The sequence below is a fragment of the Limanda limanda genome, chromosome 19 (genome assembly GCF_963576545.1).
Source record: "Limanda limanda chromosome 19, fLimLim1.1, whole genome shotgun sequence".
Classification (NCBI taxonomy): Eukaryota; Metazoa; Chordata; class Actinopteri; order Pleuronectiformes; family Pleuronectidae; genus Limanda; species Limanda limanda.
Window position 1 is genome coordinate 23,074,900 of NC_083654.1, and position 12,500 is coordinate 23,087,399.

At 47.4% G+C, this 12,500-nt stretch overlaps 2 protein-coding genes across 3 annotated transcripts in view; one reads left to right on the forward strand and one right to left on the reverse strand.

The window, feature by feature from the left end:
- Positions 1 to 5,095, reverse strand: part of LOC133025617 (BCL2/adenovirus E1B 19 kDa protein-interacting protein 2-like) — a 6,592-nt gene extending 1,497 nt beyond the window's left edge. The window contains exons 1-9 of the mRNA XM_061092329.1: positions 5,076 to 5,095; positions 3,718 to 4,034; positions 3,133 to 3,174; positions 3,030 to 3,062; positions 2,888 to 2,944; positions 2,337 to 2,420; positions 2,107 to 2,268; positions 1,812 to 2,030; positions 1,625 to 1,727 (exon numbers count right to left, since the gene is read on the reverse strand). Coding sequence (XP_060948312.1) covers positions 1,625 to 1,727; positions 1,812 to 2,030; positions 2,107 to 2,268; positions 2,337 to 2,420; positions 2,888 to 2,944; positions 3,030 to 3,062; positions 3,133 to 3,174; positions 3,718 to 4,003 — 986 coding nt within the window. The 5' untranslated portion in view covers positions 4,004 to 4,034; positions 5,076 to 5,095. The remainder of the gene's footprint in view (positions 1 to 1,624; positions 1,728 to 1,811; positions 2,031 to 2,106; positions 2,269 to 2,336; positions 2,421 to 2,887; positions 2,945 to 3,029; positions 3,063 to 3,132; positions 3,175 to 3,717; positions 4,035 to 5,075) is intronic.
- Positions 5,096 to 6,785: 1,690 nt separating this feature from the next.
- The window catches only part of mindy1 (MINDY lysine 48 deubiquitinase 1), a 9,729-nt gene continuing 4,014 nt past the window's right edge, over positions 6,786 to 12,500 (forward strand). The window contains exons 1-3 of one of the 2 annotated variants that reach the window (XM_061092308.1): positions 6,786 to 7,331; positions 9,409 to 9,975; positions 12,158 to 12,376. In XM_061092308.1, the coding sequence (XP_060948291.1) occupies positions 9,687 to 9,975; positions 12,158 to 12,376 (508 nt within the window). In that variant the 5' untranslated portion in view covers positions 6,786 to 7,331; positions 9,409 to 9,686. The remainder of the gene's footprint in view (positions 7,332 to 9,408; positions 9,976 to 12,157; positions 12,377 to 12,500) is intronic. The other variant, XM_061092309.1, reaches the window with a different exon arrangement.

The window sequence follows — 12,500 nt, forward strand, 5'->3', positions numbered from 1 at the left end:
ACAGACAGACAGACAGACAGACAGACAGACAGACAGACAGACAGACAGACAGACAGACAGACAGACAGACAGACAGACAGACAGACAGACAGACAGACAGACAGACAGACAGACAGACAGACAGACAGACAGACAGACAGACAGACAGACAGACAGACAGACAGACAGACAGACAGACAGACAGACAGACAGACAGACAGACAGACAGACAGACAGACAGACAGACAGACAGACAGACAGACAGACAGACAGACAGACAGACAGACAGACAGACAGACAGACAGACAGACAGACAGACAGACAGACAGACAGACAGACAGACAGACAGACAGACAGACAGACAGACAGACAGACAGACAGACAGACAGACAGACAGACAGACAGACAGACAGACAGACAGACAGACAGACAGACAGACCGACCGACCGACCGACCGACCGACCGACCGACCGACCGACCGACCGACCGACAGACAGACAGACAGACAGACAGACAGACAGACAGACAGACAGACAGACAGACAGACAGACAGACAGACAGACAGACAGACAGACAGACAGACAGACAGACAGACAGACAGACAGACAGACAGACAGACAGACAGACAGACAGACAGACAGACAGACAGACAGACAGACAGACAGACAGACAGACAGACAGACAGACAGACAGACAGACAGACAGACAGACAGACAGACAGACAGACAGACAGACAGACAGACAGACAGACAGACAGACAGACAGACAGACAGACAGACAGACAGACAGACAGACAGACAGACAGACAGACAGACAGACAGACAGACAGACAGACAGACAGACAGACAGACAGACAGACAGACAGACAGACAGACAGACAGACAGACAGACAGACAGACAGACAGACAGACAGACAGACAGACAGACAGACAGACAGACAGACAGACAGACAGACAGACAGACAGACAGACAGACAGACAGACAGACAGACAGACAGACAGACAGACAGACAGACAGACAGACAGACAGACAGACAGACAGACAGACAGACAGACAGACAGACAGACAGACAGACAGACAGACAGACAGACAGACAGACAGACAGACAGACAGACAGACAGACAGACAGACAGACAGACAGACAGACAGACAGACAGACAGACAGACAGACAGACAGACAGACAGACAGACAGACAGACAGACAGACAGACAGACAGACAGACAGACAGACAGACAGACAGACAGACAGACAGACAGACAGACAGACAGACAGACAGACAGACAGACAGACAGACAGACAGACAGACAGACAGACAGACAGACAGACAGACAGACAGACAGACAGACAGACAGACAGACAGACAGACAGACAGACAGACAGACAGACAGACAGACAGACAGACAGACAGACAGACAGACAGACAGACAGACAGACAGACAGACAGACAGACAGACAGACAGACAGACAGACAGACAGACAGACAGACAGACAGACAGACAGACAGACAGACAGACAGACAGACAGACAGACAGACAGACAGACAGACAGACAGACAGACAGACAGACAGACAGACAGACAGACAGACAGACAGACAGACAGACAGACAGACAGACAGACAGACAGACAGACAGACAGGTGTTTACCTGAACAGATTGTCCATCACATACGTGTAGTTCTTCAGACGGTTCTGTGGCAGGTAACAGGAGGAAAAGACGATGATGTCATTCATACCGTCTCCATAGTAACCTGAGAGGTTACAGGAAGACAGGTGGTTACCACGAGGACGGGGCCGACCAGGAGACCAGGTAACTCCTCCCCCTGCGGTCCTACCTCCGTGAGACAGAACTCGGAGAAACGGCTCCAGGACGCTCATGTCGACCCGGCTCTCCTGGGGGGGGTCACCTGTGGAGAAACAGCGCCACCTTGTGCCCTGGCTGTCCACCACGTCCTCCCTCTCCAGAGCTCCCAGTTCACTCCGGTCCGACCTGACAGACCTGGATCCCGTGGGGTGCTGACGGTGGGACGCCACGCCAAGACGCCACAGGTCGTCTGGGAAACAAGTCTGACATCATTTTCTGAGTTTTCTCACCTGAACCCGGCGGCTGTTTGACCTCTGACCTCTCACCTTCCAGATCCAAGTCGTAGATGGGGAAGAGCAGTGATTCGCTGTCTGAGGGTGTTTCCATGCCGTCTAGATCAAGGTCGAGCCCGGGGTCATCGTGGTCGTCAGGTGAGGGCGAGAGGAAACCCGACGGGAAGTCGTCAGAGACCATGGACTCGCTGCGACCTGACGAGCATCAACGTTAACTCATATTCAAACGTGGTGGCGTGCAGAACAGGAAGTGGGTTAATTACCTAGAGACAGACTGAGAGCCGGAGCCACCAGCACTCTCTTCTTCTTTGGACGTAACCCTGACAACAGCAGAGTGCTGGGAGGATCTGCAAACAGGAAGTGACTTAAATATATGATGATATCATATACATATCATTAAACTTAAAACTGAGGAGATGAGAATCATGTTGTTTCTGGTCCAGACGTCTGAAAGTGGAGACGTGACACAGATAAAACTTATCTATACAAAATAATAAAGAATCTTTAACAGTGTATAGAATTTATGTTTGTATTTATTTATATGGTACTATTTAATTTTAATCTTCTTATTTTAGTGTTAGCAGGTACATATTATATTTGTATTTAGTATTTTTAAGTATTCTGTTATGATGTGATTATGATTATGGTTGTTAATTATTTATTAAAGTTTTGTTAATTTATATCTTATTGTAATTATCACATTTTATTTTAATGTTTTTATAATTTCATTTGATAATTTGTATGTTTCATTCTTAAATGTACTATTAGTTCCTATCCTCCTCTCTGTGGTCTAATGAGGATCTGGTTCTGGAACCTGGTTTGTCTCTCGTCGGAGTCGAGGACTTCTGCTGAGACTCGTCCTCGGTTGCTCCTGACGACAGGAAGAAGACAGGAAGTCAGACAGAAGAACAGACAGAAGAACGAGACAAGAGACGGAACAGCGGAGAGGAAGTTACCTGAGAGGACATCACACAGCGGCTCATCATCACCTGCTGAAGACAAAAACATGATGAGGACAGATTTAAATGTGAGGACGTGAAGACGGACGAGTGTCCTCACCTTTCTCTTCTCCGGTGGACGTCTCTCTCTCCGTGTCCTCATCTTAAAAACAAAGAGATTTCAACATGAACAGAGACACCTTGTTCCTGTCGCTGCCATGGCAACACGTTCACCTGTGTCCTCTAAGGAAGAAGATAAGAAATATTTACATTTGACTGGTGAATAAACTAAATATTAGATTTTTAAAGTCAAGGTTAGATTTGTTCTCTGAGAGAAAGTTTATTTACCCACATCAGGAACTTTAACGATTCCATCCCAGAATTTATAATACTATGGATTCAATGTTGTCATGGGCAAGAAAGTCGCCCTAAATATTTATCTGTCAATCAATCAAACTGTCCAGATGAAAGCAGCTGAATTGACTGTGACCACTTCCTGTTTGCTGTGATAGAAACTTAAAAACATTAAGATTCTACATGAAGTTCTGATTCTTTCACATGTTTCTCTTTCATCTTTGATTACACACAAAATGTGAAAAGAAAGAAAGTCATAAGCAACAGCAAAGTTTATGACAAAATCCTGAAAATCAGTAATTTAATCAAATACTGACACAAACAGAGGATTTCTTGGAACACGTATTAGTACCTGGATCATCAGGAGAAGCTGTAGTGGTAGCTGATGGACAACATGCTGCTGTCGTAGTATCTGTTGTAGTTATATCCGTAGTCGTATTGGTTGTAGTAGTACAAGTGTCAGCAGTAGTAGTAGTAGTATTGGTTGTGTCAGTTGTAGTAGTATCGGTAGTATCAGTGGTATCAGTACTTTGAGTGGTATCAGTAGTATCAGTGGTATCAGTACTTTGAGTGGTATCGGTAGTATCAGTGGTATCAGTACTTTGAGTGGTATTAGTAGTATTATTTGTGTCAGTCATGTTGTCGGTGTCGTCCGCTGCCTGTGACGACCTGCACACAGAGACACACCCAAAATATTAGATAATAATTTCTCATTGATGTAATTTTCATGTTTTGTTTCCCTCAGTTTCTTTAAATATGTCTCGGCTCCATCCTGCAGCCTTGATGCTAAGCTAGGCAGAGTGCTGCGAGTTCACACTCACACGTCCTGATTCAACTGTTCAAGTGAGAGCAGGTCCGACTGGAGGAGGAAACAGAAACTTCTGCTCTGATCTCACTGCGTGTGTCTCTGAGCCTGTGTGTGTGTCTGTGTGTGTGCGCTGTCTGGCAGCACACACACACACACACACACAGTCACACAATCACACACATTTTCTCTCGCTCCTGGTATTTCACCCAATGGCCTGATACGATGATGAATTAAATTTAATTGAATTCATCGTATGTAAACTGATTTGTTCAGTTCATCAAACACAAAAAATATGAGGCGTTCATGCTCAACACTGTCCAGCGTCTCGGACGAGAAATGAGTTCAAAATGATGGCGTGCTCCTTTAAGAGCCGACGCCAGGCTGACGACCATCGTCTCACCAACACTCAGATGAAAGGATTCATCTCATTACTCATGAACCAGGTGCGCTGCTGTAGAAATACTTCACTGTCACAGTTTCTAAAACACAACGTTTGAGATGCTGGAACATTTTCTGTCATAACACTGATAAAAATCTGAGCATTGTTTACAGAGAACTGTGACGTGTGTTCACCTGTGACAAGGTCAGAGCTTCACCAGCTTCAGAGCAGAACAGGTTTAAATACTCTGTAACTACTCTGTCAATACTCTGTAGCTACTCTGTAACTACTCTCTCAATACTCTGTAACTACTCTGTAACTACTCTCTCAATACTCTGTCAATACTCTGTAACTACTCTCTCAATACTCTGTAACTACTCTCTCAATACTCTGTAACTACTCTGTAACTACTCTGTCAATACTCTGTAACTACTCTCTCAATACTCTGTCAACATAGTGAACTTGATCTAAACAGCTGAAGACTAAAGACTAACTAAAGAACGAGTGAGAAGAGGAAACTTACAGCTGTAGACGCTCGCTCCCCTAGTCCACAGGAGGGTGAGACAGGTGGGAGGAGTGAGACAGGTGGGAGGAGTGAGACAGGTTCAGGACAAACACGCCTGAGGTACAACTGCTGCTCACCTGATGACATCACCTGATGACATCACACTGTTTATCAGCTTGTGAGTGGACTCTGACTCCGCACCCGTCTGTCTGACTCTCAGCAGAGGTGTGGCACGTTGTCATGGCGAGGGCCGGTACAAGCAGAGGTGTGGTCGAGCGTGTTCACACCTGCTGACAGTTAGGTGTGAAGGTGGTGAATGGAATATAAAACAGAACAGACAGAACAGACAGAACAGACAGAACAGAGCAGACAGAATAGAATAGACAGAATAGAACAGAACAGACAGAACAGACAGAACAGACAGAATAGAACAGACAGAATAGAACAGACAGAATAGAACAGAACAGACAGAACAGAACAGACAGAATAGAACAGACAGAACAGAACAGACAGAACAGACAGAATAGAACAGAATAGAACAGACAGAACAGACAGAACAGAACAGAATAGAACAGACAGAATAGAACAGACAGAATAGAACAGACAGAATAGAAGAGAATAGAAGAGAACAGAAGAGAACAGACTCCACTGCTGTGACAACAGGTAAGAAGGAGAAACGTGTTCATCAGATTTTACTCTCACTGAACATGTGATTTAACATCAACACTAAAATAAACCGGCTGGAACTTCTCTTCTCCACCAGCTCCTGCTGCGGGTTCGACTACAACTCCCAGCATGCACCGCAGCCACCCTATCAAAAGACTTGGGGGGGGTGTAGTTGGTCAGGGGGGGGGGGGGGGGGGTGAGGTGTCACCGGATGGGAGTGGCTGGTTGTGGAGACATGGAGCCCAGATCCCATAGATTGAAAGGAAACGGATGCTAACTGTGCTAGCTAGCTAGCTCTCTTTAAACACCCGATTTGTTTGTGTTTATCTCATTACAACTGTTTACTGTAGTCATGGCGACATGAAGCTTCATGAAGCGTTGAAGCTTTGAAGCTTTGAAGCTTTCCATCCAACTGGTTCGCTCATGGGCCGAAGCATCATGGGGCTTCATTTGCTCTACTGCGCCATCAAGTGGACATTAAATGTAAATGTAATTATAATGACACCATGGATTTGGTGTGTGAAGCTTTGAATTGAAAAATGAATAAATGAATGAATGATGTTTGTGATGCCAATACATAAACGATTATTATTAATATGGTGTCTGTCTTTATGATACAATGGCGGGGTCAAAAGGAAAAGTGGAAACAAATTAGTGAGAAGGTTGTGATGTGAAAGTGCTTGTGTTACTGGGTCAGTGACTGTCTTTATGTGTGGGGGGGGACAAAATGTAACACGTACAATAGAGATAACGGTTTATTAATTTTTATTTAATAACAACAGCTTCTCGACAGTTGAAGCTGGGGTACAAAGAAAAGATACCGCAAGTTTGTACAAGTTAATAAATTAACCCCCCCCCCCCCCCAACCCCCCCAATACTCTAGAATATAGCGCAAGCAAACGCACAGAGTCCCAGGACGGGTACATGTGAGGGTCATATGGATTTTGATCCCTTTTATTTTGAATCGCACACCAAACCACTTCCTGAACCAGTCACGTGGTTCGGCCGGCTCGCGGGGCTTCGAACGTCATCACATACGTCATCAACACACGCCTCGACCCGGGAGGACACGTCACTAGTTTACTGTGAGTAAACAAACTTACTGTGTTGTAAGCAAATGTAAATAAAAGGAGCTAGGTGGCTAACAGCTAGCGCAGTGTCCTTTAAAGTTGAGCGGATGTGACGTAATGACGTGTTGTTTGCGCCCTGTGATGGGCGGGGCCTGTGAGCAGGGAGAAATGTAAACAACCTTCACGTTCACCGTAAATCTGAAGCTCCGGTGTTTCCGGTGTCTCCGGTGAGAAGCGTCGAGGTTCGGGTCAGGTCACGTGTCTGCGGCTTCACACACAGCGGGTCCGGGTTAGCTCGCCGTGCTAGCTGCTAGCTGCTAGCTGCTAGCTGCTAGCTCCGGGACTGAGTGTCGGAGCTGGAAGCAGCTTAACGGAGGCCACAGCCGCAGGTTCCGGGTTCGTGTTCGGGGAAGAACCGGAGGAACCGGCGGAGGAACCGGCGGGGGAAGCACCGGGGACCGAGAAGCGTCACCGGGAAGTTCAGCAGGTGTTTGAGTCCTCATCAATCTGATGAACTCTGACCCACATTCACTCACAGGTACTTCCGGCTGTGTTTACAATCCTGCAGGAGAAGATCCAGCTGTTCTCCATCCTGTTCTCCATCCGGTTCTCCAGCTTGTTCTCCATCTGTTCTCCATCCGGTTCCTCAGCTGTTCTCCATCCTGTTCTCCTGCTTGTTCTCCATCCTGTTCTCCTGCTTGTTCTCTCTCCTGTTCTCTATCCTGTTCTCCAGCTTGTTCTCCATCCTGTTCTCCAGCTTGTTCTCCATCCTGTTCTACAGCTTGTTCTCTATCCTGTTCTCCTGCTTGTTCTCCAGCTTGTTCTCCATCCTGTTCTCTATCCTGTTCTCCAGCTTGTTCTCCCTCCTGTTCTCCAGCTTGTTCTCTATCCTGTTCTCCAGCTTGTTCTCCATCCTGTTCTCCTGCTTGTTCTCCAGCTTGTTCTCCATCCTGTTCTCCAGCTTGTTCTCCATCCTGTTCTCCAGCTTGTTCTCCCTCCTGTTCTCCAGCTTGTTCTCCAGCTTGTTCTCCATCCTGTTCTCCAGCTTGTTCTCCATCCTGTTCTACAGCTTGTTCTCTATTCTGTTCTCCTGCTTGTTCTCCATCCTGTTCTCCATCCTGTTCTCTATCCTGTTCTCCAGCTTGTTCTCCATCCTGTTCTACAGCTTGTTCTCTATCCTGTTCTCCAGCTTGTTCTCCATCCTGTTCTCCTGCTTGTTCTCCAGCTTGTTCTCCATCCTGTTCTCCAGCTTGTTCCCCATCCTGTTCTCCAGCTTGTTCTCTATCCTGTTCTCCAGCTTGTTCTCCAGCTTGTTCTCCATCCTGTTCTCCAGCTTGTTCTCCCTCCTGTTCTCCATCCTGTTCTCCAGCTTGTTCTCCCTCCTGTTCTCCATCCTGTTCTCCAGCTTGTTCTCCCTCCTGTTCTCCATCCTGTTCTCCAGCTTGTTCTCCCTCCTGTTCTCCATCCTGTTCTCCTGCTTGTTCTCCAGATGTTCTCCATCCTGTTCTCCATCCTGTTCTCCAGCTTGTTCTCCATCCTGTTCTCCAGCTGTTCTCCATCCTGTTCTCTATCCTGTTCTACAGCTTGTTCTCCATCCTGTTCTCCTGCTTGTTCTCCATCCTGTTCTCCAGCTTGTTCTCTATCCTGTTCTACAGCTTGTTCTCCATCCTGTCCTCCAGCTTGTTCTCCATCCTGTTCTCCAGCTTGTTCTCCCTCCTGTTCTCCAGCTTGTTCTCCCTCTTGTTCTCCATCCTGTTCTCCATCCTGTTCTCCATCCTGTTCTCCAGCTTGTTCTCTATCCTGTTCTACAGCTTGTTCTCCATCCTGTCCTCCAGCTTGTTCTCCATCCTGTCCTCCAGCTTGTTCTCCATCCTGTTCTCCATCCTGTTCTCCTGCTTGTTCTCCATCCTGTTCTCCATCCTGTTCTCCAGCTTGTTCTCTATCCTGTTCTACAGCTTGTTCTCCATCCTGTCCTCCAGCTTGTTCTCCCTCCTGTTCTCCAGCTTGTTCTCCCTCCTGTTCTCCATCCTGTTCTCCATCCTGTTCTCCTGCTTGTTCTCCAGATGTTCTCCATCCTGTTCTCCATCCTGTTCTCCAGATGTTCTCCATCCTGTTCTCCAGCTGTTCTCCATCCTGTTCTCTATCCTGTTCTACAGCTTGTTCTCCATCCTGTTCTCCTGCTTGTTCTCCAGATGTTCTCCATCCTGTTCTCTATCCTGTTCTCCAGCTTGTTCTCCCTCCTGTTCTCCAGCTTGTTCTCCATCCTGTTCTCTATCCTGTTCTACAGCTTGTTCTCCATCCTGTTCTCCTGCTTGTTCTCCAGATGTTCTCCATCCTGTTCTCCATCCTGTTCTCCATCCTGTCCTCCGGCTGTTCTCCATCTGTTCTGTGGTTGCTTCTGTGTTTTTGTGGTTGTATTTTGTGTCTTTGATATACTGTTTCAGAATACAGACTGGGACTTTCAGATGTGAGATATTAGATGTTCAGGTGACCACGTCTTATTGTTTGTTGTCACGAGGGTGAAACTGATATTTTATTCCAGACCTTTTAACGTTTGGTTGATCAGCTGAAAATGAATCTGCAGACTTTTAATATGGATGACTCCTGTTTTCCAGGTGAGACCATCTGAGTGATGAAGTTATCGTTGTGTCTCTTCAGGTCCGACTGGAAGTCTGAAGACTGTTAAGACGACAAACTGAAAGAATCCTCCATCGTTGTGGGACAGTGAAGATTCTCTTCATTCATCACCAGACTGGAAACGGGTGCGTTTGTTTTGTGACCCTCGGCGCCTGGCCCCTCCTCCTCCGTGCGGCCGCTGCAGCGGTTCCTCGGCCTCGGTCTCTGGACTTGTTTCTACCTCGACTGTTGGAAAGTGCTCTGCTCTGTGAAGCTGATGATGTCAGATTCCAGTTCACAGCCGGCAGCAGCAGCTGACCTCACCACAGAAACCACCTCCAAGGAACTGGTCATAACCACAGCGTTGGAGGGGCGGGGCCAGATGATGGAGTCAGATGTCGTGGCTGAGGTCGGCAGCAACCATGTGGCTGCAGACAGTCCTCTACCCGGCAAAGACCTGAAGGAGGAGGAGGCCACGCCCTCAACGCTGTCCGCTGAAAACAGGACGCTGTCTCTGCTCAGACACATGGAGGATGAGGGGGGGCGGGACAGAGGAGGAGACACAGGTAAAAGATGAAACCAGGCCCGGAGTCTTTACACTGACATGAACTCACACAGCTCACATCATGTGACTGAACCAATAGGTTTCCAAGCTGCTGTTTGTATTGTTGCTTAGAAAATCTCCTAAAGTGACTGAACACAACACGAGAAGTTCCTCAAACTGAGTGAAGCTTACAAATAATGAGGCAGAAATGTTCATTATGTGAAGAACTATGCTCAGAGAGCAGCATTAGCATTAGCTGTTAGCTCAGAGAGCAGCATTAGCATTAGCTGTTAGCTCAGAGAGCAGCATTAGCATTAGCTGTTAGCTCAGAGAGCAGCATTAGCATTAGCTGTTAGCTCAGAGAGCAGCATTAGCATTAGCTGTTAGCTCAGAGAGCAGCATTAGCTGTTAGCTCAGAGAGCAGCTTTAGCATTAGCTGTTAGCTCAGAGAGCAGCATTAGCATTAGCTGTTAGCTCAGAGAGCAGCATTAGCATTAGCTATTAGCTCAGAGAGCAGCATTAGCTGTTAGCTCAGAGAGCAGCTTTAGCATTAGCTGTTAGCTCAGAGAGCAGCATTAGCATTAGCTGTTAGCTCAGAGAGCAGCATTAGCATTAGCTGTTAGCTCAGAGAGCAGCATTAGCTGTTAGCTCAGAGAGCAGCATTAGTATTAGCTGTTAGCTCAGAGAGCAGCATTAGCATTAGCTGTTAGCTCAGAGAGGAGCATTAGCTGTTAGCTCAGAGAGCAGCTTTAGCTGTTAGCTCAGAGAGCAGCATTAGCATTAGCTGTTAGCTCAGAGAGCAGCTTTAGCTGTTAGCTCAGAGAGCAGCTTTAGCTGTTAGCTCAGAGAGCAGCATTAGCTATTAGCTCAGAGAGCAGCATTAGCTGTTAGCTCAGAGAGCAGCTTTAGCTGTTAGCTCAGAGAGCAGCTTTAGCTGTTAGCTCAGAGAGCAGCATTAGCTATTAGCTCAGAGAGCAGCATTAGCTGTTAGCTCAGAGAGCAGCTTTAGCTGTTAGCTCAGAGAGCAGCATTAGCATTAGCTGTTAGCTCAGAGAGCAGCTTTAGCTGTTAGCGCAGAGAGCAGCTTTAGCTGTTAGCTCAGAGAGCAGCTTTAGCTGTTAGCTCAGAGAGCAGCATTAGCATTAGCTGTTAGCTCAGAGAGCAGCTTTAGCTGTTAGCTAAGAGAGCAGCTTAAGCTGTTAGCTCAGAGAGCAGCATTAGCTCACAGAGCAGCATTAGCATTAGCTCAGAGAGCAGCATTAGAATTAGCTCAAGTAGCTCAAAATAGAATGTAATAAATATAAAAAGTACTAAAAATTATACACACTCTGCAAGTAAATGATATACAAAAAATACACAACAACCCTAACCCAGACCCTCACCAGAAGGTCAGCTGTTCTACCTCAGGCGAGATGCTGAGCCCGGCTGCACGGAGAGGAACTGGATGAAGTGTGAATGTGAAGTGTGAAGAGCAGGAAGTGGTCATCGAGTCCATATGAACACAGAGCAGTTAGTGTTTGTTCAGTTTTCTCGTCGGTAGAAACACTTCCTGTCTCGGTCCTTGTGGCAGCGGAGCCGCTCTGGTGCAGAAAGGTCTCCGCTGTCCACTCGGTGGTGGAGAGGTCCTCGTGGTGGACTACAGTTTGTTGAGCTCCCTCCAGCAGCACTTCCACACAGTCCTGATGGAGTCAGAGTCCTGATGGAGTCACAGTCCTGATGGAGTCAGAGTCGTGATGGAGTCAGAGTCCTGATGGAGTCACAGTCCTGATGGAGTCACAGTCCTGATGGAGTCAACCTTCTGAATCCGCTGGTGGAGTCTGTTGTGACCACACAAAGCTCAGAGCACTACACCCGACTGATGGAGGAGTTCCAACATCAGACCAGCTTCCTGAGGAAACAGTCTCCGGGTCTCGTTGCTGGTTTTCCTCTTCAGTCCGTTGTCCATGTGGACGCCAGGTTCTTGTTCTCCTCCACGGTGAAGACGTCCTCTTCCTCCTGAAGTCGATCCCCATCGTCCTCGTTTTGGCCACATTCAGAAGCAGATGATTTCTACCAGACAAACTGGGATTTGTGAATATGGGTTTTATATAAATAAGAATTGATTGATAAGCAAACGCTGGATGGAGTTGAATGTGATTCTTCTTGATCCAGATGATGAGTTGTTGCTCAGAGACTCTCAGACCAGAGTGTGTTTGTGTCTGCAGGTCCGGACCTGGAGGACAGCTCGTCTGGAGGGACAGCGGGGGGGTCCGAGGACCAGCAGGAGTCCACAGACTCTGCGTCCTTCTCCATCCCGAGCCTGGAGCTGTCCCACGGGGTCCCAGGAACCTCCGGGGACGTGGAGGACAGCTCGTCCTTCTCTGCTGTGGCTCTGTCCCCCGGGGTCGGAGATCTGAAGGATGGCGCCGCCCTGGAGGCGGCAGGTGAGTCTCTCATGGTCTTTGTTCCAGAGGAGGTCTCGTCCTCCGGCGGCTCAGTGAAACCTCAGATCATATCTGACATTTAACTACTGAATCCAATCTAGTAATAAAAAAACAGCTTTAACTC